Below are 25,166 nucleotides of genomic sequence, written 5' to 3'. Positions count from 1 at the left end.
AGGATTCGCACGTATATAGTGTCTTTCACGTCCTCATCCTAACCGTCAGTGAAGTATTGCCGAAACGTAATCACTGTAATAACGTGGGTAGATAGAGCAGCCAATTTGTGCACTGCAGGGTCATACAGTGATGAGATAATAGCCTGGGTCTTCAAAGGAGCAGCAATCATCGTAGGATTGCTGCTCTGCTCAAACATTCCCCCGACTTGATGTTGCTTCGCATTTCTTCTGGGGCCTGGCTTTCTCAGAAATGTGCAGAACTGCGCTCCTCGAAGAGCTCCACCAGAGCAATGAGTCATGGGGGTGGGGTAAAGCCAGGACATGCCCCATTTTTACAGCACTAGCTACAATATGGTAAGTTTAATGGTCAAGTTTGAATGCTAGTGAATGAATGAGCGGATGAATGAGTGATTGAGGTGGGTAGGATGGATTGCTGGGTGAGCTGAGTAGGTCAGTGAGGTAAGTGGATAGGATGGGTGGGTGAGGTGCATAGGGTACACAGGGTGGCAGGTGGGTAGGGTGTCAGGTGGGTACGGTGACAACCAGCTGTGGGGAGTAGTCAGGTAGTCAATGCGGGTGTAGTCAGATCAGGTCAGGGGGGTAGTCAGGGAATTGGGGGGGGATAGCCAGGTGGTTGGTGGTGTGGCTGTGGTCGGAAGGGTAGTCAGCTGGCAGGGGCAGGGGGGCTATCTGGGTTAGGTCAGGGATGTAGTCATGTGGTTGGGGGTGGGTAGTCAGAGGGGGCAGTGTGTGATTGGGAGTCAGTTCTGTAGTTACCCAGTAGTTAGACTAGGTTTTAATCTGTCTAACATTTCCTGGGTAAATATTCAGGGAAGGACTCAGTCGGAGGCTTTCAAGAATGGTCCTGGGGAGCAGGGGAGTTCCCCATCAGAAGTTGAAACTTCCACATAGATCAGTGTGTCAGGACTTGCACGAGTCCAGATGCGCCTCTCCGATGATCTAGAGACTGGATGGTTTGGATAATTAACACGATACTTTAGGGCATAGGAGAAATTCCCTTTTTTTCTTCAAAAAGTGCCCTGTAGTCACTAATATTCACCTGTGTTCGCTGACCTACACTGGCTCCCAGTCCAATGCCTCCAGTTTAAAATTCTGATCCTTATGTTCAATTCCCTCCATGACTTCACCCCTCCCTAGCTCTGTACCCTCCTCTAGGATTATAACCATCTGAGAAATCTACAATCCTCCAACTCTAGGCTTTTACACAATACCCACTTCTTTTGTTCACCAATTAGCAGCCATCCCTTCAGTTGTCCAAGCCCTAAGTTCTGGAATTCATTCCCTAATTCTTTCCACCACTCTCTCCTCCTTTAAGGCACTCCTTAAACTTGCCCTTTCAACCCAGCCTTTAGTCAACTGCCCCAATATCTCCTTCTTGGCCTCTGTCAATTTGTCTGATTATGGTTACTATTTTTTAAATTCACTCATGGGACGTGGGCTTTGCTGGCTGGGCCAGCATTTATTGCCCATCCCTAGTTGCCCTTGAGAAGGTGGCAGTGAGCTACCTTCTTGAACTGCTGCAATAAAAACTGTTACAAGCGTGCAGCCTCATTCCTTCAGATTTTAATTATTGCTGAAAATTTAAAAAGTAACATTTTTACTTTTTCTTCCTGCCTCTTTTACCTCTCTCTTAAACCCATATTTCTTTCCCTCCTTATTTCACTTTCAGTACAAGATTTTACACTGAATTAAATATTCTAACTTACACCTCCTGGTTCATACTCTGTAGGGGCTTAATGGGATAGCCCCAAAAATGGGCATGGGGATCACAATCCATGTTTACTTTGCAACACACCAATTTCATTCTGCCTGCTCATTTGAATGATCTCTACTCAGCCAGCATTAACTACACCATTTTTTGGCTGAATGCATCAACAATGGGCCTATATCGTGGGTGGCTAGCATCAATTAAAGATAGCTTACACTACTTAAAGCCAGTTTGCACCTCTTAAAGGGAACGTGCATTGTGGCTGAAGCATGTGCTGGCTGTCATAGATGAAGAGATTCTCACCTGGGAAAGCGCAACAAATGGTATAACAGGGATGAGAGCAGGCTACAAGGTTTTCAGGCAATGCACTGCAGGTCTTGACAGAGGAGGTGGAAAGGAGGAGAGATGCTGTATATTTGTAGGGGGCCAGGAGGCCTTCCAGACAGATGGTCAAAAAGTAGTGAGAGCAAACAGCCATGGAGGTTAATGGCAGGAGTCAAATCTTGAGGACTTGGATCAGTGCCACAAGGAATTCAATTACTTCATGAGTGATCAAGGTCCATCAGCAATGTATCATCAAAAGCAATTGCACCAGTAGTTGCAGCCACTGCTCAAATCGCTACATCTCCACATCAGTCACCCACTGACAATCTCTATCAACCAGGCCGCATACCTAAGATTCATATACCTCATCTCACTCACTTAACGCAGTTGCAAGCTTCAAATTTACATATCACAGGTTGTACACACTATTCAACCTTCATAGCCAACACAACACAGTGAACCACACTCAGAGACTCTTCCCTCTTGCTTGCTGGACAAGGTTGCATTTACCCAGAGACAGCAGCATCCAACTGGTGGGAGACAAGCACAGCTACATGTCCTTATCCCAATGGAGGAGACAATGCTTGCCATCATTGAGCTAGCCAGGAATCAGAGTGCAGCACGGGGGTTGGGGAGGGGCGAGAGAAGAAGCCGTAGATGATGATTGTATCCTCTTACCTAATGCTTCTTTCTTAAATCCCACTTCCTCCTCATCCCACAATCTCTACTGATTTAGGGGATGCACAATAAGATACTCACTGCGTTGTCAGGCCCAGCATGCAGGAAGCATGAAGGAGTCTGGAACCAACTTTACTTAGGGCTTTTTTTAAGCACCTCTATTAGCACACTTGTGGACCCAACCATGATGCAGCATCTGCTGATCAATATCTCAGCTTCCAATGCAGCACAAGCCGAAGCCATCTAACGTTTGGAAAGTTTAGACTATAGTCACACAAGCACACCTCGCTGCCATCGTGGCTGCAGATTCTAGTGTTCAAAGCAGCTTGGAGGATCTCTAAGGAATACTGCAATCTGTCTTCCAACAGACTACTAGGATTGTTGAGACGCTACTCTGGGGGAGTGGTAGTGGCTCCATGGAGCATGAACTAGGACGACAGCAGTCCAGATTGCTGCTGCCCATTTCGAGGTGGTGTAGTCTGAAGACAGACCTTCTTGAGCCAGAGCTGTTGAGGTCACCTTTCAAGGCCATCTGCAGTCTTCCCCACTGAAAGTAGGCAGGCTTTCACCAAACATGTTCCAGCCACTGGAGTAGCACTGCGTAGCAGCACCAAGCAAAGGCACATGAAGACTGGCACTAAAGGAGTGCACAAGGGTGATTAGTTTGTATGCAATGTGACAGAGTTTGATATATAAATTTGGATTTAATTTTATTTTTGCTTTGTGCAAAGTGGACACTGTGATGGTCAGTAACTGCACAGCTAAAGTGTAGGACTGTTGGTGGATTGGGAATTAGGGTTGTGTTTACTCATATCATAGTCAGATGAGTTGTTCAAGGGCAGAAAGGGGTTTTCCAAGTTGCCACCTCTTTCTACTTCCTGTCCTCAGCTGCTCATCATACAGCTGGTGGCAAGGGGTGTACCCTCATGATGGAGAGGCATCCAGCAGACCCCATAAATTTTGGCACCTGCTCTGCTGAGTATAGGAGGATGTCTCCAGAGTGGTTTAGGCACGGGAAGCATTGTTTCAGTACATCAGTGGTCTGCTTTATCACATTTGGTGCGTCAGCATGGCTTTCGATGTACACATGATCTGCACGTGATGGTGGGTTACCCATGGCACTCATCAGCTATGTCATCAGCTATAGCTCATCACCCAGAAATCTTCTTTTCATTTGCCACAATGGTTGGTACAATGCTCTGCCACAGAATGAAGGCATCATTACTGCTGCCAGAATGCTGCACGATTTGCTGCCTATGGGGTTATGGAGTAGGGTGGGTGTGGGACAATTTTCCCACTTTCCCACCTTGCGGCTGATCGCAACAAGATGTATTTTTGAGAAGGAGTATTTAATACTTTTGAGTGCTGTGTTTAAATCAAAAGAAAGGATAAACACTTATTTTCACAACACCTATATAAACACATCAAACACCTTGCCACACAGTCATTCACACACACACACACACACACACACACACACACACACACACACACAGAAAGATGGTTTCTAGAGACATAACATGCACTTAGATTACTAACAGTGTTAACAAGAAACAGGTTACAGTTTGGTTACAGTTCTTAAGATGGTAGTTTAAAACATAGACCTGAAGGATTTTGCTTGGTTTCTTGAAGGCAAATGGAGGTTGGATGTTTCTGGCCGTTTCAGACAAAATTATGGCCGAGCTCCTTAATGAAAAAATGTAATCCTGCAGGTGAATCAAATTAGCCTCCTTTCACTGCTTGAGATGAGGCAGTGTTCTTTCCTTTTGCTGGGTGTGATCTCTCCCTCTGAGGCACTGGTCCCAGGCTGTCTTGCTGGGCTGCTCTGTGGATTAATAAGGTATCAACTTCTTCTTCAGTCAGTTTCAGTCATGTGATGGCAGTATTGATGTATTCCATTGTCTGCACAGAGGGTTGAAGCCGATGTAATTGACAATGGGAATAGGTTTGACATCATATCAACAGTCCAGCTATGATCATCTCACTGAAAGACTTTATTTGAAATCCCATCATCATGGGGCAGGCAGGTCAAGCAGACATTGTCATGTTAATGTTCTTCCATTGAAATGGTGAGGTGTAGTCAATTAACACCTGGGAAAGCCATTTGCATTTTGAGTAACTTCCCAGACACACTGGGTGGAATTCTCCCAAAGTGAAACTAAGTATGGTGGTGGGCGGTTTTGGCAGTGCCCGGCCCACCGTCTGTCATGGCGGCAACTTGCACTCAATTTTGTGTTTGAGGCCTCATTAATTATGCAGAGGCACATTTTGCTCCAAATCACCTGGCGGGTTGGGAGTTGATTCGTCCACCAGCCTTCAGCCGGCGGGTTGGAAGGTCTGGATGCCATATTTAAACGCCAGTCCAACACAATCTCAACTTCACCAGCCCACCAGAGACACCTGCAACCCGTAAAAGAAAGGCCAAGAGCCAAATGACAAAGTCTGCACCCCGCTTCACCCACCAGGCTTTCCAGGCCTTGGTCAGAGGGATGCAGGAACAATGGCACATGCTCCAACCCACGGATGGCTGCAGGAAGCACAGCAGCCGCAGCTCTCGAGCCTGGGACACTGCAGCAGAGCGCATCCAAAGTGCCACTCAGTGCAGTAAGAGGATGAATGATCTCATCATCTCTGCCAGGGTAAGTCATCCTTCAATACCCTCCAATATCAACCTCTCATCATGGCATCATGCACTCAAACGGCTACTCTCTTCAGGGATTTCACACAACTGTTAGCACGGGGATACATATCAACACTAGCTCTCTCACCAAGACGTTCACGTCACCACAATCCCATCTATCATGTTGCTCACAGTCCACCCTCTGGCCCTTCTGGGGAGGGCTCACCACACTCAGAGACATGCAGCTCACCCAACTTCTGCTCCATTCCTTCTCATCACATGCCTTTCTTCCTTCCTTCTTCACACAGGCCAAGCTGGTGCACAACAAGCGTGAAAGAGCACAGACTGGGGGAGGGACGTCCGACGTCCTCACCCTCAGTTAATTCAAGGAGACTGCAGCCGAGCTGTCTGGAGACGACACGGATCGCTCCAACCAACTTAGTATGGATCACAGTTCCAGCACCTCATCAAATCCTGACATTCACAGTGAGTCGTGTGCAGTCTTATCTAGCTCAAGCTTACTAACTGAAACTCTCTTTTCTATTTTCTAGGCACAAGCACATCGAGGCCCCCAAGCCATTCCAGCATCACCAGTGTGAGCCCGCTGACCTCATCCAAGGACGAAGCTCCAGAAGAACCTTCACGGTGCTCAATCGCACCCTCCACCAGCTCAGAGACACTGGAGCACAGATGTAGATTAGGCTCGGGCTCACTTTCAGGGGAACATCTCACTGACAAGTCCCCGCAGCAGTTGAAAGCAGGGGCAGCCAAGGTCTCCAGCTCTCGGAGGGTTGCCGGAGACCAGACACTCGCTCGGTCCGAGTCAGACGATGAGCTTCTGGAAGCAGCAGCTAATTCTCTGCAGGAAATACAACAACAGGCAGCGGAACATCAGGCAAAGATTTCGCAGTCACTCAGCAGACAAGGGCGAACGATGAAGGTGTCCATCCACATTGTCCAATTTCGTGGCTCTGCCATGCGAGCACCTCAAGGTCACCATGGGAAGGCTGGCGACCACCATGGAGGCCTTGGCCCAGCAGGACTTGCCATATTTGTGCTCGGCCCTGCACACCATGGCCATATACCTTGGTGGGCACCATCAGGATGTAGGGAACATGGCGACGAGGCACCCTGACCCCCCGTCCAGGCGCATCATCTTCTGCAGGAGTCAGGGCAGAGCCCTCGGGCACCACAGGGAGGATAGGAGTCAGCTGGACACCCTGGTGGCTTCTTTTCAGGACACTCCCAAGGGTATGTAGCTGCTCACAGCCCCCTCTGCCTATGGCCCCATCCAGTCCAGCTTCTCAGGCCACCTAGGGCCACCACAGGACAACTGCCAAGATCATCACAGACATCAGGATGTAGCAGTCTGCCTCCACCTCTGCTGCAGATGTTGGAGCTGCACCCAAGTCTAGCAGTAGAGTTAGGAAACTGAAGAAAAATTGATGTCACTTTTGGGTCATGGGTGTGCTAGACATGTAACTACATTGCACTTTTGTTAATGCATTCGATGATTATGTGAATGTTCCTGTCAACTGAAGACATGATTTTGTACTTTGGAGTCTTCTTATTTCAAGGTTTAGCTTTCCTTTCACTCAGTTATAGTGTCCCACTGTGATATTAATATTCCTGTGATGTCAAACTCAGCTGAACTAGTATCTGCACCCCTTGTGTGATGTCAGGGAGATGTGTTTAAATCTTTATTGAAAGTGTGATGTAAGCATTCCTCACCCTTCTTCCTCAAAGAACATCCTTGATTGAGGGAAGCTTATTAGCATTGATAATCTAGCAGCATGTGTGTCTCTTCAGTGGTAGGTGCAGAAGAAAAGACATGCACGGGAGGAGGAGATCCCTGTGCATATCCCCACCTTAGTTGCAGCAGTGCTAACATCATTGGATGGCAGCGAAATCTTCTCTCGCATCAATCTTGTTCCTAAGTGGGCTTCTCAGCTCCCAGAGTAAGCTCACACACAGGACCCCATGGACCAAAGCAAAGATCATGGCCTGGTGATTCATGAGGCAAGTGCGAATGCGGGACTCATTCTCACTGCAAGTGGGTGGATATCCCCTGAGTTGAAAGAAGATTGCATTGAGGGCTGAGAGAGATGTGGCCATATTCCCTTACTTGACTTTACTCTTCTTGGGACCTGTCAGCGATTAACGTATCACGGGCATGTCTCCCATGTCTTCCTTCTTCCATGGTGTGATCGCGCTCATATGGACTCTCAGCAGCCTCCTAAAGCTCCTGAGCCTCCAAATCTTCATCCTCTGATGGGTTCTCATCCTCCTCCAGGTCATCCTCTTTGCATAGCCAGATTGTGAAAGGTGCAACACACTACAATGATGCAGGAAACCCTGATGGGAGTGATTTGGAGTGAGCGGTCCAAGCATCTGAAGCACATCTTCAGAAGCCCTATGGGCTGCTCTGTAAGGGAGCGTGTGGAGCTGCGAGCAGCATTGTACCTCTCACCGGAAGGTCTCTGTGGGTGACGTACCGGTGTCATCAGCCATCATTTCAGTGGGTACCTCTTATCCTCAAGCAGCCATCCCTGCAGACGTAATGGCCCCTCGAAAATCTCAGGTGCCTGGAGTGAGTCATGGCAATGCCCAGAGTACCATGCACAAACGTGCAGTATGTGCTTCCAGCGATCACACACCAGTTGCACATTGAAGGAGTGATGGCCTTTGCGGTTTATAAACATTAGGGCCTGCTGCCACGCAGCCCATATAGCCACAGGTGTGAAATCTATTGCAGCCTTCATTCTAGGGAAACCTGAGATGGTGGTGTAGCCGGTTAATCTCGCAGCCTGGCTATCTTCGTCCAGAGAAAACCTGAGATAATTATGGGCCTTCTTGTAAAGGGCATCTGTGACCTCCTTTATCCATCAATGTGTTGGGAACTGAGATATGCTGCACAGGTCACCTGTTGATCCTTGGAAAGAACCAGTGGCCAAGAAAATTGATTGCAGTGGTCACCTTCAAAGCCACTGGAAAGAATACCCCCCAACTCCACGTGGCATCAGGTCTTCACAAAGAATATGGCATATGTGATGTACCAGATCTCGGGACAAGCACAGACGTGCACGGCACTGCCTCTTGCTAATCTGTAAATAGGAGACTCTTGGATGATAAACCCTAGGTCTGGCAAGTGAAGCTCAGAGGATGACACGTTTGGAGACTATCAGGGTCCATAGTTTTTCCTGCCCTGCCTGCATGATGGCTGATATCACCTTGCCCTGAGACAGACACTCTCATACACATCAAGGTGACCAAGTTGGAATTACAGATATGTAACTTCTTGAGCCCTGTGTGGAATACTAAAGTTTAAGTGAGACGATTGACCCAACCTAGCTCTGTACTCCAATCTCTGATGCGGCAAATTAATGACCAATCAGTTGCTCATGGTAAATGAGTGGATGCCCTTTGGCCCATTAGGGGTGTCACATCTGGTAAACACGCGACAGGCCTTCATTGATGGAATGCCATATATGATACAGCTCTGCCTCCTTCACTATAGCCTGCATTCCTAAATTCTACATTCCTATGTGTTACACTTGAGATGCAGTGACTGTTATGTGTAGCCACTGAGTTCTGAGTAGCTGTTTAACAGTGCTAATGAAGCCATTGGTTTGAAATTGCTTTCATTGCAAGGAGGTCTTCCTCTTTTCTCTCTAAGTAGACTCCTGCTCACTCTGGTGGCAACACAAGGTTAGAGGGTGACCCCAGAAAGGCCCCTCTCGTGTTCGCCCTTCCCCCCGGCTGCTATTCCACAGCGTTCCCTCCCCATTGACCCCCTTGTGTTTGTCAGCCCAATCCCTCGCCTCACAGCCCACCCCTGGTTGAAGTGTTTGTCTCTAAAAGTGGAGGCCTGCTGAGTACCACAGCACAGCTGTGTGCCTCGGGGCAATGAACGCAAAGAGTAGTCGTCCAAACCTACAGCCCCAGCAAAGTGGCATTCATCGCAACAAGGCTGGCACAATGCGATGGCAGGTATGTATCACTCACCTTGAAGTTACCAGCGAACCGAGATCCAACTTCTGCACGCTACCCCTTTTCAAACGGGTTTGATGCTGACATAATTTCCCACTGGCATGACAGAAGATTGGAAAGTGTGACAAGGTTCTGGCAAGCAGCTGTTTTAATGAGCATTCATGACATGCTAATGAATGCAAATGACATTCATGCCACAAGTCAGCAGGATAACTGACCCGCCATAAAAACGTTGGGAGAATTGGGACCTGGTTTTACAACAACAGGTTTTCGATTTTTTGCCTCCCGCTAGATTCTCTGCTCCTGCCGGCCGCGAAACCCACCGGATGCAAGAATTCCGCCCATTGTCTCTATGTGTCCAGAAGCCACATTGGAAGTCACCTGACTTTCCACAGTCCATTTTATGAAGGTAAAGTGTCCATATTTCATGTTTTCTTTAAAGTAAAGTGCCCACCCCCCAATAAGATTTGTAGGCATGACGTGACTATTACAATGATCATACACCAGCTGGGCACTGAGGGAAATGGAATTCCTTCCAGTTCTGGTATAAGGCAAAGTTGACATGCAGCACCTGCAAAGTGACGTGCGTGCAGTTAATAGCGCCCTGCACCATGAGGAAGCCTGCAATCCTAGCAACTTCTGGAATGGTAGCAAGAGCCAGAGAAAAAAAAATAACAAGTAACTCTTTCGAGTACAAACCCGTTTCCATCTGTTTTCAGATGAAGTTACATTGTTTCATAGTTTGCCATTGTGAGATTTGAACTCTCGATCTTGGGGTTAAAACCCAGTACCATAACCACTTGGCTATTTAGGCCAAGCAACAAGTAACTCTTTGGAGTGAATTAATGACTTTTCTGACAGAGTTGAAGATTGTCAGCATCAACCAATCAGCTCTCATGCAAGAGGGCAGTGAACTCTTGATAGTTTTGCCATTGTGAGATTTGAACTCTTGATCTTGGGGTTACAAACCTAGTACCATAACCACTTGGCTATTTAGGCCAAACTCTTGCGAGTACAAACCCGTTTCCATCTGTTTCAGATGAAGTTACATTGTTTCATAGTTTGCCATTGTGAGATTTGAACTCTTGATCTTGGGGTTACAAACCCAGTACCATAACCACTTGGCTATTTAGGCCAAGCCTTTGTAACTCTTTTGAGTACAAACACGTTTCCATCTGTTCCTATTCAGATGAAGTTACATTGTTTCATAGTTTGCCATTGTGAGACTTGAACTCTTGATACTCTAATATTCAGGGTAACTCTTTCGAGTACAAACCCGTTTCCATCTGTTTTCAGATGAAGTTACATTGTTTTCATAGTTTGCCATTGTGAGATTTGAACTCTTGATCTTGGGGTTACAAACCCAGTACCATAACCACTTGGCTATTTAGGCCAAGCCCAAGCTGCATGTAGTTGATGATCGCTTTAAATAGCACTGATTGAAGGTCATTCCTGCTGCTCAACACAGGGGTTCAGCTGCACAAGGTTAATAGAGGGAGTTGGCTGCAACACTGAACTCCAAAATGGTATCACTGATGTCAAATCAGCGTTGCATGATGACTGACGTCCTGATCTACATGTATGCATACTTCCAGTGGATGTTCATTCTTCACACTCCTGCACTAATATGATGTCTGGCATAATTTACCCTTCAAGTGCTGCAAACACCATTTTGGAGCTCTATAGGCACTAATGAGCCTGCTCTGCATCTCCCAGTAAGTATTCTTCAATCTGACTGGTTAAGGAGGCATGCCAATGCTTTCCCTGTTCACACAAATCTCCAATCCCCTGTAAAGTATGTTGCATTGTTTCAACTCTGTAATAACTACATTTTGCAGTGTAAAGTCCCTCATAAGTCTATGGATGAGTGTAGCTGCAAGGCACAGTGAGTGTTGATCATTTGCCATTGACTGCAAAATCCATGCTAATATATTTTTGAAGTACCAAGCTGCAAATGAAGTACAGCACTCTGTTTATTATGCAACAGAACAACTTATTCTGCACATTAGACAATAAATAGGGGTGGAGCAGGGACATAACGCAGAATTATGGAACACCTATATGAGAAGCAACATATTTGGAGAAAAGTCAAATCAGACTAAGTACACGTCAAGTACAGTGTTTCTCACTGTTCATGTGCAGGAATAGCAGTTTTCAAGTGATGGAATGACCTTGATGTGGTAATGGATTACTGGCACCATGACAGCAGGTATCATGGTTTGTATGCAATTTAGTTTTTTAAACTAGCAATTTCTAAAGCTTACCAGCAAAATTGAAAACACAACAGACATTTTAGTGGGCAGCTAAATTTCAGTGGTGTCCTGCAAACAAGGCAAATTACCAGTCTCAATCATGCATGAGAGTATAGGAAGCTGACTCAACACAAACAAATTTGAATCCATTTCTTCCAGAAATCCAGTGTCACCTAGTATCAGAGCAGAGACATCCTACTTAAAAACCAACAATTTAAAGAAAGAAAAGACAGTGTAAACAAACAACTGAAAGTGGCTTAAAGAAACCAACCAATCATGGTGAGATTGCAAGGTATGAGCGTCATGTCACTCAGTGCTTTATTTATTGTAATCTATAACTCTGTTTTGCAGTTCCTGATTTTCCACAGTGCTCAATAAACCAGAACAGTTGTACCATAATCTGAGGCCATGTTGTTAAAATGATTCAAGTGGTGAAATGACCTTGACAGCAGGCATCACGGCTCGTATACTGCCACAATTCTGAAACAGCTCTTATCAAAGTCACAAATGACATCCAATGTGACTGTGACAAAAGGTAAATATTCTCCTCTCGATCTGTCTGCAGCTTTTGACATGGTTGACCACACCACTGCCTCCCCACTGTCGTCCAGCTGGGTGGGACTGTTCTCACCTGGTTCTTTCTAATCTGTTTAATCAAAATCAATTGCAATGGCTTCTCTTCCTCCACCTGCACCGTTCCCCCAGTGTCCACCAAAAATCAATCCTTGGCCTCCTCCTACTTCTCAGCCCCTCCACAACATCATCCAAAGGTGCCACATAAGCTTTTACACCTATGTGTAGACATTCAACTCAATCTCACCACCACCTCTCTTGACTTCTCCAGTATTGCTAAATTACCAGACTGCTTATCAGACATCGAATACCAGATGAGCAGAAATTTCCTCCAAATAAATACTGGGAAGACTGAAGCCACTGTTTATGGTACCTGCTCCAAACTACGTTCCCTACCTACTAACTCCATCCCTCTTACTGGCAACAGTCTGAGATTAAACTGTCTGTACACAACCTTTGTGTCACATGATTCCCAAGATGAACTTCCGTCATCATATTCGTCATAATTTGCCATCAAAGACCACCTGTTTCCACCTCAGTAACATTGTCCAACTTTGCCCCTTTCTCAGCTCATTTCCTGCTGAAACTCTTCCACAGCTTTGCTCATTCTAGACTCAACTATTCTAATGTGCTTCTGGCCTGACTCCTACATCCTACCCTCTGTAAACTTGAGGCATTCAAACTCTGCTGCCCATGTTTTAACTCTCAAGCATGCCCCACTCACCCATCGCCCGTGCTCACTGACCTAAATGGCTTCCGGTCAAGCAACAGCTTGATTTTAAAATTCTCATCCTTGTTTACAAGTCCCTCCATGGCCTAGCTGCTCCCTATCTCTATAAATTCCTCTAGCCCCATAAACCTCCAAGATATCTGCGCTCCTATAATTCTGGTCTCTTATGTCTCTCCATTTTTAATTGCCCCTCCAGTTGCCTACGGTCTCAAGCTCTGGAACACCTTTCTTATACCTCACGTACCTTTACCTCTTTTTCCTCCATTAAGAGGGTCCTTAAAACCTACCTCTTTGATCAAGCTTTTGGTCATATGAACTAATGACTTCTTATGTGGCTGTATCATATTTTGTTTTATAATGCTCCTGTTAAGCACCTTGGGACGTTTCAATACATTAAAGATGCTACATTAATATCAGTTCTTGTTGATTCTCCCAAATGCAGCTGAAAATGTCTGTTGATCACAACTGTCTTCAATTTGAAATGCTACTTCCAAAATTGTGTGTTAAAGAATTAAATCCTCAGGCTAATTATGATTGTTAACAACACAGACAGCAGGACTTTCACACTGGAACTAAAACGATGCCTACCATGCAAATAAGACATTTATACCGATCCCCACGGGACAGCTGTCGTTCCAATTCACGGATGCGGGCTTTCAGTGCTTCAATTGTCGTTACAGTTGCATCTTCAGATATCCTGCAGATACAAGAAAAACAAATTAGATTGGAGATTCACTAGTTTAGTTAAAACACATTTGAAATAGCAGTTGTTGAGCCCCAATTTTTTAAAGCATACACCCTCCCATAATTGGAAAACTATAAACAACATTAAGTACTTAACAATATTCTTGAATAAAATAGATAAGGTTTGAACTCACAATGGTTACAAAAATTCACACTAGATTGCCATGGTTTCAAAGTTAACGTGGAAGTGTCACTGTAAAACAGTACCAAGTGCTTTCAAACTTGTACATAAATATTCTGCACAATACATTGACCGCTATGATGTATATTTGTCTATTATCTTTCTTGCCTTTCCCCTATTTCAATTAGCCACATCAGTCCCTTGATCTCATCATCCCTTAGTTTACAGATCTGGAATAGGCATAGCAACAAATTCAATACATTTAAAAATATTAAGCAAATATGAGCAATAATTCAGATGAGATAAGAACAGCAAGGCAAATGACTATGGAAAGGGCAGTGGAAAGGATGGAGTAGGGTGCAGAGGCTGGAGGGGAAGGGACGTTAAAAAGAATTAGACCAACAGGATTGTCCTTAGATAAACTGATGAATGATCAGCAAGTGCATCACTGAAAAGTAGACTATAGTTTTAAAGTACCTCTGGAAAGAACCCAAATTTAAGTGCTATCATGCTAAGTGGCAGCCTCATCTTTATATTGCCACTCTTGTCAGGTCACTAAATGGGTAATACAGCAAAGAGAGGATGTCAAACTGAGAATCAAATTAAGAATAATTATGCTGTCATGCTGGCCACAGAGATATATGCATCAGAGGCGACATTAAAAGAAAGCACACAAGAGGCTAGATGCATCTGACTAGATCTATCTCTTCCCCTGCACAACAAAGAATTGGAAAAGCACAAAAATACTTTAAATGTGAGGATACGTGACTCAGTAAAAGTGCTATATAAAAGCATGTGGTCATTGGTAACACTGCTAATATAAAGGTATGAATAATTGGACCAACGGAGAGACAAAGGGCTGAAATTTTCCCAACTTTGAAAATATTAGGTAGGCAGAATCATTTCCACATCAAATGCCGCTTACTGCTGCAACATGCCTGCCAGCTTAATTTTACAAGAGGTGGCCAATTAGTAGGCTTCCTCCAGAATCACCATCCAATTAGATACAGTGGGTAAGTTCTGGAGGTGGAAGGTGAACACAGCACAATTCACTGCAAGGGAGGCCAGCAGCCCTCACTGTGTCACCAGTGAGAATGCTGTTGAAGGCTAAGCAGGAGGGGCAGGAAGTAATGGAGGTGCCATTAATATCAGTGGAATGATTGCCACTGTGTTAGTCCCATGACAGCCGGGGCCATCCATCTCCATGAAATCCTCACTCAATAATACAGCTTTGGACTTGGGAAGACAGCAGTCTTGCCATTTTCTGATGGTAACCATTAAGTCTCCTTCAGTTCTCTCATAGCTCCAACCGCCCTGTGTGAACTTGCCTCCTCTTCGCTGCCAGGGTGCTAACATAACGGGGGCACAGGTGATGCCAGCTGTGCCGATAATTAGTCATTTGATAACATTGATTGCTATTTCACCACAAAGACCAGTTTGCAGGCACTGGACCCAGGCTACTCTTGGGAAAATCAGCTGGAGATGAGAACGTGTCAGTAAACCGGCCCAACACCCTTTTTTTCAGAATTTGCTTGTCCCCAAAAACTCACTCCCCCACTTCCAAAGGCCTGGGAAAATTCAGCCCAAAGTTTTCCTTGGAAAGGCTATTATTATGGATTCAAAATGAATGGAAAAAATTACCCAGGAGTGCTACAGATACTGGTTCAACCATTTTGCTTTGAATAGCTGAATGGAAAAATGTTTCAATTCATATGGAGACCATTATGATGTTACCATTGTGCATGAGAAAGTACAAACTCTTCCACATCACTATCCTTTCCTAGACGCTAAGTATTGAGAAGACCAAAATGTGTCTATAGTAGTAAGTATTTACCAATAAGAATTTCTAAAATTAATTACCTGGAAACAATCAACTAGTATATAATAATTTCATCACAATGCGCAGCCAATGAAAATTCAATATCATCAATCTCTTCCATTTAAAAATACTTCAAAACTCAATTTTACACACTTCAAAATCCCTCATAAAATATTGTCCTGTTTGGAGCCACAAAGTTTATCAATGACACTTCAAGACAAACTTGTAAACATTTTTCGTAAGACATCAAATCACAATAACCTTTCTGTAGAAACTGAACATAATCACATAGTGCAATACATCATTTGTATGATTAGTCACCTCTGCCTAGCAAAAAGTGATCTTTCGTAAAGCACCCCAAAGTGCTTTACATTCAATGCACCAAAGAGAGACAGAATGGCAAAGCAGGAGGGGTGTCCCGATAGTAAAAGCTGACACAAGGACATTAGCGATGAAGAATCTCTGCTCAGATCATAAAGTAGAATCAATATGGGTGAAAATTAGGAGTGACTGTCAGAAAATGCTGCTGAGAGTAATTTATAGGCCAGCTAACAGTAGTTATACAATTGGACAAAGAATTAAACAAATTATTGGAGCATGTAACAAAGGCAATGTAATAACCATGGGGACTTTAGTCTTCATATAGACTGGACCAAAAGGTTGACAAGGGGAAAACTAGAATATGATAGTATATGAACCAGGAATATATAAGCAGATTTTAAGAGCTTTTACACATATATTAAAAGGAAAAGAGTAGCTAAAGTCAACAGTGGTCCCTTAGAAGCAGACAGGGGAAATTATTGCAGAGAGTAAGGGAATGGCAGAGACAGATTTAATATTTTGTGTTTGCCTTCAAAGTAGAAAACATAAGCTGCATACCAGAAATACAGGGTACTAGGTGCTAAAAAGTGAGGAAATTAAGATAATTAATATCAGCAGAGAAAAAGAACTGGAGAAATTTAAGGGGCTAAAATCCAACAAATCACCAGGATCATGATTGCCTAATCCTAGGATTTTAAAAGAGTTAGCTGCAGAGAGTGGATGTGCTGGCTACGATTTTCCAAAATTCCCTAGATTCTGGTTTGGTCCCAACAGATTGGAAGTTAGCAAATGTAACGCTACTATTCAAGAAAGGAGAGAGAGAGAAAACAGGGAACCGTAGGCCAGTTGGCCTGACATCAGTCATTGGGAAATTGTTGGAATCTATTATTAAGGAAGTCTTAAAAATGCACTTAGAAAATCATAATAGGATCAGACAATGTCAACATGGTTTTACGAAAGGAAAATTGTGTTTGACAAATGTATTATGAGTTTTTTGAGGATCTGACTAGTGTGGTAAAGGAAAAGCAATAGATGTAGTATAACTGGATTTCCAAAAGACACTCAATAAGGTGCCATACAAATGGCTAATGGGCAAAATAAGGGCTCATGGAGTTGGGGGTAATATATTAGCACGGTTAGAGGATTGGTTAACAGACAGGAAGCAAAAAGTAAGGCATAAATGTGGCTTTTTCAACTTGGCAGGCTGTGACTAATGGAGTGCCACAATGATCGGTGCGGGGGCCTCAGTTATTCACAATCTATATTAATGACTTAGACGAAGAGACAGAGAGTAAAGATTCTAGGTTTGCTGACAATACAAAACTAAATAGAAATGTAAGCTGTAAGGAGGATACTGATAGACTACAAAGAGATATGGACAGGTTAAGTGAATGGGCAACAAGATAGTAGATGGAATATAATGTGGGGAAGTGTGAGGTTATTCACTTTGGTCGTAAGAACAGAAAAGCAGAATATTTTTAAAAAGGCATGAAACTTACAAACGTTGATGTTCCGAGACTTCAGTTTGCTCGTAAAAGGAACACAGCATGCAAAAACAAGCAATTAGAAAGGCAAATGAAAGGGGATTGGAGTACGGGAATAAAGAAGACTTGCTACAGTTGTACAGGGCTTTTGTAAGACCATGCCTGGAATACTGTGTGCAATTTTGGTCTCCATATTTAAGGACCTATATACTTACATTGGAGGCAATACAGCAAAGGATTACTAGATTGGTCCCCTTGGTGTCAGGGTTGTCCTATGATGAGAGATTGAGTAAATTGGCTCTATTTTCTCTGGAGTTTAGAAGAATAAGAGATGATCTCAGTGAAACCTACAAAATTCTGAAGGGGCTTGATAGGGTAGACACAGATGCTGTTTCCACCAACTGGGGAATCTAAAGTACAGGGGCATGGTCCCAAGATAAGGAGACAATCATTTAGGACTGAGATGAAGAGAAATTTCTTCACTCAAAGGATTGTGAATCCTTGGAAATCTCTACTTCAGAGGGTTGTGGATGCTCCATCAATGAATATATTTAAGGGTGAGACAGACAGATTTTTGGTCTCATGTAATCAAAGGATATGCGAAGCGGTTGGGAACATGCAGTTGAAGTCCAAGATCAGCCATGATTATACTGAATGGTAGTGCAGGCTCGACTGGCCGTTTGGTCTACTCCTACCTCCTGTATTCTTGTGCAGTAGTTTTTCAAGTGTCGTCATTGCTGTAATGTAGAAAACACAGCAGCCAATTCCCAAACATCAAGCTCCCACAATCAGCAATGTGATAATGAACAGATAATCTGTTTTCTGATGTTGATTGTGGGATAAATGTTGGCCAGGACACCAGGGATAACTCCCCTGCTATCTTCGAAATAGTACCATGGGATTTTTTACTTCCACCTGAGAGGGCAGATGGGGCCGCGCTGAGTATAATGAGTCTGTATGACAGCTCAACAAATGGTTTCAGTGACCAGTATCAAGTTCTGTTTCTTCAGTATGTTCAGTTTTTCTGCTCCTTTTTGTGTTCCCTTTGAAATGCTTGTTAGCCTTCCTCCTTAGAGACCGCCATAACGCTGCTTCTTTGCAAGGTGAGGCTATGCAGCATGCAGCACCTGAAAGCATATCAAAACTTTAGCCAGACTATTGTATCTGGATGACCCCCGGATCTAATCAGGAACTTGAAGTACTGCTTCAATATGTCAATGATGTGCTCAGTGATCAATCTAGTAGTCTCAAGCGCCTCTTTATACCTGTGCTCAGCTGATGCTCACAGATACAGATGTGTCATCAAACATGGATCCATTAGGAATCTTGATCAGAAAGTCACCCAAGACTGTTTCTTTGAGTTAACAGAGGTGGACTGCCTTAAAAAAGGAATTGTGGGAGCTGTACTGACATGTACAATCCAGTGGTGATGGTTGCAAAATACAATGAGAATGTCAAATATTTTCTATTCCTATAAATAGTGGCATTGTATAGGACCACATGAATGTACGCTATAATGCTCTTGGTCTCCTGAAAGTTTATATAGCCCTCTGATTCTGCTGTTGGGGAGTCTGGTGTGGCAAAGGAGATTAACTTTCTTAATCAAGTAAATAAAGCATTGGTCACTTTGCACGCTTATTGATCACTAACTGATTTCTGCTACTGATGATTCCAGTGGCCATTGAAATAATCGCAAACCATAAAAGTCAGCAATGTCAAGCTATGTGGTGGAAGTTCACTGCAGGTCTGTTGGAAGCATGTGATAAAACTCAAGTTATGGAATTCCTTGTAAGCCAAATCTTTCGTAGATACTGTTCCTTTGATGAGTGATATTACATATGCTAATAGATTCTAGTCAGTGCAGAATTCCATTAATAGAGTCTGGTCTCCCTGGCATCCCTCCATTGGCCCTCTTCAAAAAATGATTCATTCTCAGGTGTTGTTGACAAGGCCATCATTAATTGATTATCTCTGAATTTATACAACTGAATGGCTAGCTAGGCCATTTCAGCGGGCAATTAAAAGTCAACTACACAGAGGCCAGACCAGGTAAAAATGGCAGGGTTTCTTACCTAAAGAACGTTGGTGACCAACTGAGTTTTTACAACAATCCGATAGTTAAAGTGGTTACTTTACCTGATATCAACTTTTTATTTTCAGTCATTTTAGAATAAATTCAGCTTCTCAGCGTCATGCTGAGCTAGGAAGTCTGCTCCCTAGATATGCACTCCATCCCTCTCCCTGGCAAGAGTTTGAAATTAAGGCAGTCTTTATACAACCTTGGTGTCACATCTGATCCCAAGTTGAGCTTCCAACCTCATATTTGTACCATCATTATGACCTCCTATTTCCACCTCCGTAACAGCGCCTGACTTTGCCCATCTCAGGTCATCTGCTGCTGAAACCCTCATCCATGCCTTTGTTATCTCTAGGCTCAATTATTCCAACGTACTTCTGATTGGTCTCCCACATTCTACCTCCATAAACTTAGGGTCATGCAAAACTCTGCTGCCAGTATCTTAAATCATGGAAAATCCCATTCCTCTATCATCCCTGTGCTCACTGATATACATCGGCTCCTAGTCAAGCAACGCCTTAATTTTAAAATACTCATCCTTGTTTTCAAATCCCTCCGTGGCCTCGCCCCTCCCTATCTCTGTAATTTCCTCCACGACCCTCTGAAATATCTTTGCTCATCTACTTCTGGGCCTTTTGCATATTCCAATCATATTTGCTCCACAATTGGTGGTCGGGCCTACAGTTGCCTAGATCTCAAGCTCTGGCACTCCCTCACTACACCTCTCTGCCATTCTACCTTGCTTTTCTCCTTTAAGAAACTCCTTAACATGTACCTCTTTCAACTAGCTTTTGGGCTTCTGACCCAATAGCTTCTTGTGTGGCTCAGTGTCATACTTTGTTTCATAATGCTCCTATGAACCGCCTTGGGAATGTTTCATTATGTTAAAGATACTATACAAATAGAAATTGTTTTCCTAAGTTGTTGTTCCTTAAATTACTAGCTCAGGTCTCCTGAATATTTTCAATAAAATGTCGTGAAAAGGGCTTATCCCCATAAGGATTTTCTATGATGGTGTTGGGAGAAAAAAGGCTGCCAAAAATGTTCAAACGCACTGCAGCAAAAACAAAAGTGACACAAAAACATCCTGTAAATTGTTCAAAGAGTGTTCTTCTGGAACTTTTCAAATGAACAGCTGAAGACACTTAAATTGGAGTCTCAGTTCCCATGATCATTCATTATAATGAATCCAAGAATATCAGAAAATTTAATGAAGCTCATCCTGGTTTTCAAGTCCCTCCATGGCCTTGTTCCCTCCCTATCTCTGTAAATACCTCAAGCCCACAACGCTCAGATTTATTTTTAACTCATCTAATTTTGGCCTCTTGAGCATCTCTAATTTTAATTATGCCACCATGTGCCTTTGGCTGCCATGCCGCAAGCTCAGGAATTCATTCTCTAAACCTCTCCAACTCTCTAAGACTCTCTTCCTTTAAGATTCTCTTTAAAACCTGCATCTTCTACCAAAATTTTGGCTACCTGCCCTAATATTCCCTGATGTGGCTTGACGACTAGTTTTATTTTATAATGCTCCTGTGAAATGCCTTGGGATATATTATTATGTTAATGGTGCTAATTATAAGGTTGTTGTCACTGATGTTGAAATGTTAAAGTGGGATCATTGGAACTTCAGAATATTAAAACAAAGCATCCGTCTGTTTCAGGCAAGAGATTCCTCCCCTTGAGAATTCCCTCACTGGAAATGCACATGGCATGCAAAGTAGTCAGGGAGCCAGTGTGATGAATCTCTACACTACTTTCTATTCAGTAACGCCCAATACAAGCATCTGTACTGGGTCGCCATATACTTTAATAAAGTGGACAAAGGAACAGTGAGTTGTATATCTAAGTTTGCAGATTACACTATGTTAGGTGGTACAATAAGTCTCTATGGACGTCAATTAGAAAGGAACGTAAATTTAATGAGTGGACAAAAGTAGAGCAGGTGGAATCAAATGTGGGGAAATGTGAGGTTATACACTTTAGCTTCAAGATAAATAAATTGGAATATCTCCTTAATAGAGAGCAAAGATATTTGCATGTAAAATGTAATCTAAAAGGTGAAGTGGACGTTGCTCTTTATCTAATGGAGTTGGAATACAAAAGTCAGGAACTAATGAAGCAGCTGTACTCAGTCAGTTCCATCTAGAGGAGGGCCATTCAGTTTTGGGCACTGGATATCAGGAACATTATATTGACCTTGGAGGGTTACAGTGCAGATTCAACAAAAAAATGATACCAGGCTTAAAGAGTTAAACCACTAGAACAGGTTGCATAAACTTGTGTTCCTTTGAGTTTAGAAGGATTTAATCAAGGTCTTTAAAATGATAAAGGGATTTGATGAGGTAGATACAGAGAAATTACATCCTCTGGTGGGGGAATCCAGAACAATGGGGCACATTTAGAAATGTAATCAGGAAGCACTTTTTCACACAATTGGTTTTAGAAATCAGGAACCCTCACTTCCAAAAGAATACAGATGCTGGGCTAATTGAAGTTTTCTAAACACAGATTGATTTTTTTTTTGTTAAGCATTAAGGAATTTAGAGCAAAGGTTGGTAAATGGAGTTAAGGAACAGATCAGCCCTAACCAAACTGAAAGGTGGAGCAGGGTTGAGGGGATGAATGGTCTACACCTGTTCCTATAAAACAAAATGTCAACACAACATTGCCTTTGGTCTGTGCTCCCAAGTACTCTCAGAGACATGTGAACAAGGGAGACTATACAAGGGAGGGGACACCAAGTACAAATTGATTTGAACAGTCTTAAGGAAATAATGTGTCATACATCAAGTTGATAATATAATTCATCATTTGTCTTTGGTAGCAGAAGGCAAATGTTCTATTTTACTTAAACCATACTGTTGAAATGAAAATACAAATTGCTGGAAATGCTCAGCAGGTCTGGCTGCAACTGTGGAGAGAGAAAGTGTTAATGTTCAGGTCTGTGACTTTTCATCAGATTTGCTGAAATGGTTCGGCAAATGTAATTTTCTTAACATATAACAACATATTCTAGGCAGAAATACATAGTGCTGAAGCAGCAATTTGCACAGTCTAATTGATTTAAAGCCCACTGTCAGCTTGTTTACAGACAGTCAGAGAGACCCTGGGCAGTGAAGCCATTGGTGGCCACGGGAGGTGGTAGTCATTGTGGAAAGGTTTGATTTACTGCACTGAAGCAATTTGCACCAAAACCTTAACACTTCCATCACAAACTGAACTGTTCCAGAAATCAGCTCCAGCCTTTCAGAAACTATGTCACACAGCAACTAAGATCTCGAAAAACATCAGGACACTAATAGCTTCAATATATTGTGTAACCAAAAAGAATAACATGGTGATACTATACCAGTTACACAATAGCAGATAATTTGGTGGGAGTGATAAAGGTGAAATCTTGGCATAAGTTGCACTCCCTGTAGATCTAAGAGCAGAGAACTACACAGGAGATGCTCTACCCACCTTCTAAACCCAGAAGAGAACGACGGAAGTTATAAATTATCCCGTTGAGGGAGAGAGGAGATAAAGGGGAGGCAAGAAGGAAGAATTTTATCTTATTCACCAAACAGTAGGCAGCTTTTCACCAACAAACAGCAGTGTATGACACAGACCTTCTTGTGGTGCACTTACTAACTAATTCATGGATCTAAAACAAGTGAGAAATACTTCAGATTTGATAAACATCCTCAAATCACAGCAGGAACTTTCAAAAGACCAAAAGGATCACTTTATGCAACAGTGTAACTAGCAGTCGTTTATCATTGCACAAGGGCCCTATAAACCACATCTACTGTGCAAGTAAGCAAGCCTCAGTGTCAAACATTGAAAAGGCATTTGTTTCCTGGCAATTTAGTGCTGCTCAAATTAGCCCGGGTACATTTATTCACTGCACTCAGGAGATCTGGGCGAATTTCACACGTTGGCAGTCACACATTGATTTTGCAATTTAGGAAGTTTGCAACAGCAACTCTACAAATCTTTGAAGGACAGCTGTGCATTTTTCTGCCAAAACACAAACGCGCTGCAAGTATGTGTAACAAGTTTATGTTGCAAAGTATGAGCAGGGAGGAAAAATGCGTAAAAAGATCTATACACAGCCATTCAAGTATCGTGAAAAAACCACAAGTTATTTGGTTAAAGAAGGGATAGCTCTGGAATTGAATGTATTAAAGATTGCAGGTGGTCCCTGTTAATTACTTGCTTTGGAGGAATTTCTTGATTTTGCTCTGTGCAATAAAAATTTAAATCCATTCTATTTCAACAGTTTATGTTTCTTTACACAGTGTAGAAAGGATACCTTCCCTATGCTAAGCACTGATTTTGTCTGAAAGCAGGGGGAGAAGCATGCAACCTGTACCAATCTTGTGCACCCCAAATGGTTAGTTGTACAGAAAGCAATGTCACAGGCCTTAGGCAAGCTCACCAGGCAATTTTCGTAATCAAAAAATGTTTTGTGGATCATCTAAATAACAAATGGGCAGACAAAATAATTCTTAGAAATGTGTCCAGAAGAAGCCAAGTAGCAGGTGTGATGTAGCCAGTAATCAATGAGTAGGCTACATCAAGTCCTGATTTAGTTGTAAAAAATTGCTGTGCCACCTAAAGACCAGTGCAATATGTGAATACTGCACAATCAATAGAGAGAATATTGATTTAGTTATTGTAGGATCATATGCTCCAGACCTTGTTAAAATCACATTTATTAAGTGGGCTGTGCTCATTACCCATTTAATTTTGGTGCATTTCACCTAGGTTTACAAGGATCCATGGTTTTCAAAATGCAAGTTGCTATCTGTTTTGACTGAAAGTATTACTATTTCATTTGTGGATGCACACAAAACAAACTTGTTTACATGTACAGTGGTAAGATTGTGGTTACCTATTAGACTACATTCCATGTGCTTATTCTAAACCTATTTCTGAAACCCCTCTTATTTTTAAAAAAAAATTATACTCTCCCCATGCTCAAATGAGTAAGAAGAGAAACAACAGCCAGGGTTCCTGTTTGTGTGTAATGACTCCTGATGGAAGTTGTGCATTTCTAGTTTTTGAGTAAGGGTAGGATCAGACCTGGCAGTGATCTGTAAGCTTTTGATAACCTCCAAGTTCACATGAGGAATAGCTATTAGGGCAAGGTGCCGGACGAATATCAATGTTGGTGTGACAATATCTCTGCATAAGTTAACACTTTCAAAAAAGAACATTGTTATATCAAATATCAGCATTTATAGGTTACATATGTAGTCACAGATCCTAGATAAGTCATTTTGGTCATCAAACAATAAATCAATGTTTAATTCCTAACTTTTAATGCTAATTTATGAAAATCTGTGGCTTAGAACGGTTGCACATCAAACCATTTATGTGCAGACTTATTTTATAAACTACATGGTATTGAAACAGTTAGCTCGCAAAATAATCAAAGTCATAAAAATATAAAAAAATTTTGCTATTATGACGATTCTTCAGAAATCTGAATTTACCCTATTCAATGGCATGTTCTCCCACTAGTCCCAGTAACTCAGACGCTGAATTAATTATCTTATATCATGTCTCTGCCTAGGCAACAATGCAGCCTCTAACGGAATCCATTAACTTCATTAGCAAATAATGATCACGGTGGAGAGTCTCAATGGACCCAGCTAGGTCTATCAGATAGAGCAGGTCATTTGTCAAACATTAGTGCACACGTGTGCTCTTT

At 42.9% G+C, this 25,166-nt stretch overlaps 1 protein-coding gene across 2 annotated transcripts in view; it reads right to left on the bottom strand.

The window, feature by feature from the left end:
• Positions 1-25,166, bottom strand: part of rnf220a (ring finger protein 220a) — a 510,657-nt gene that overhangs the window by 43,172 nt on the left and 442,319 nt on the right. For both annotated transcript variants that reach the window (XM_041208059.1, XM_041208057.1), the window contains one exon: positions 13,485-13,593. In XM_041208059.1, the coding sequence (XP_041063993.1) occupies positions 13,485-13,593 (109 nt within the window). The remainder of the gene's footprint in view (positions 1-13,484; positions 13,594-25,166) is intronic.

Source organism: Carcharodon carcharias, chromosome 16, assembly GCF_017639515.1.
Source record: "Carcharodon carcharias isolate sCarCar2 chromosome 16, sCarCar2.pri, whole genome shotgun sequence".
NCBI classification, from domain to species: domain Eukaryota; kingdom Metazoa; phylum Chordata; class Chondrichthyes; order Lamniformes; family Lamnidae; genus Carcharodon; species Carcharodon carcharias.
Note: the sequence above shows the minus strand (reverse complement) of the source record. Positions and strands in the feature narration are given on the sequence as shown.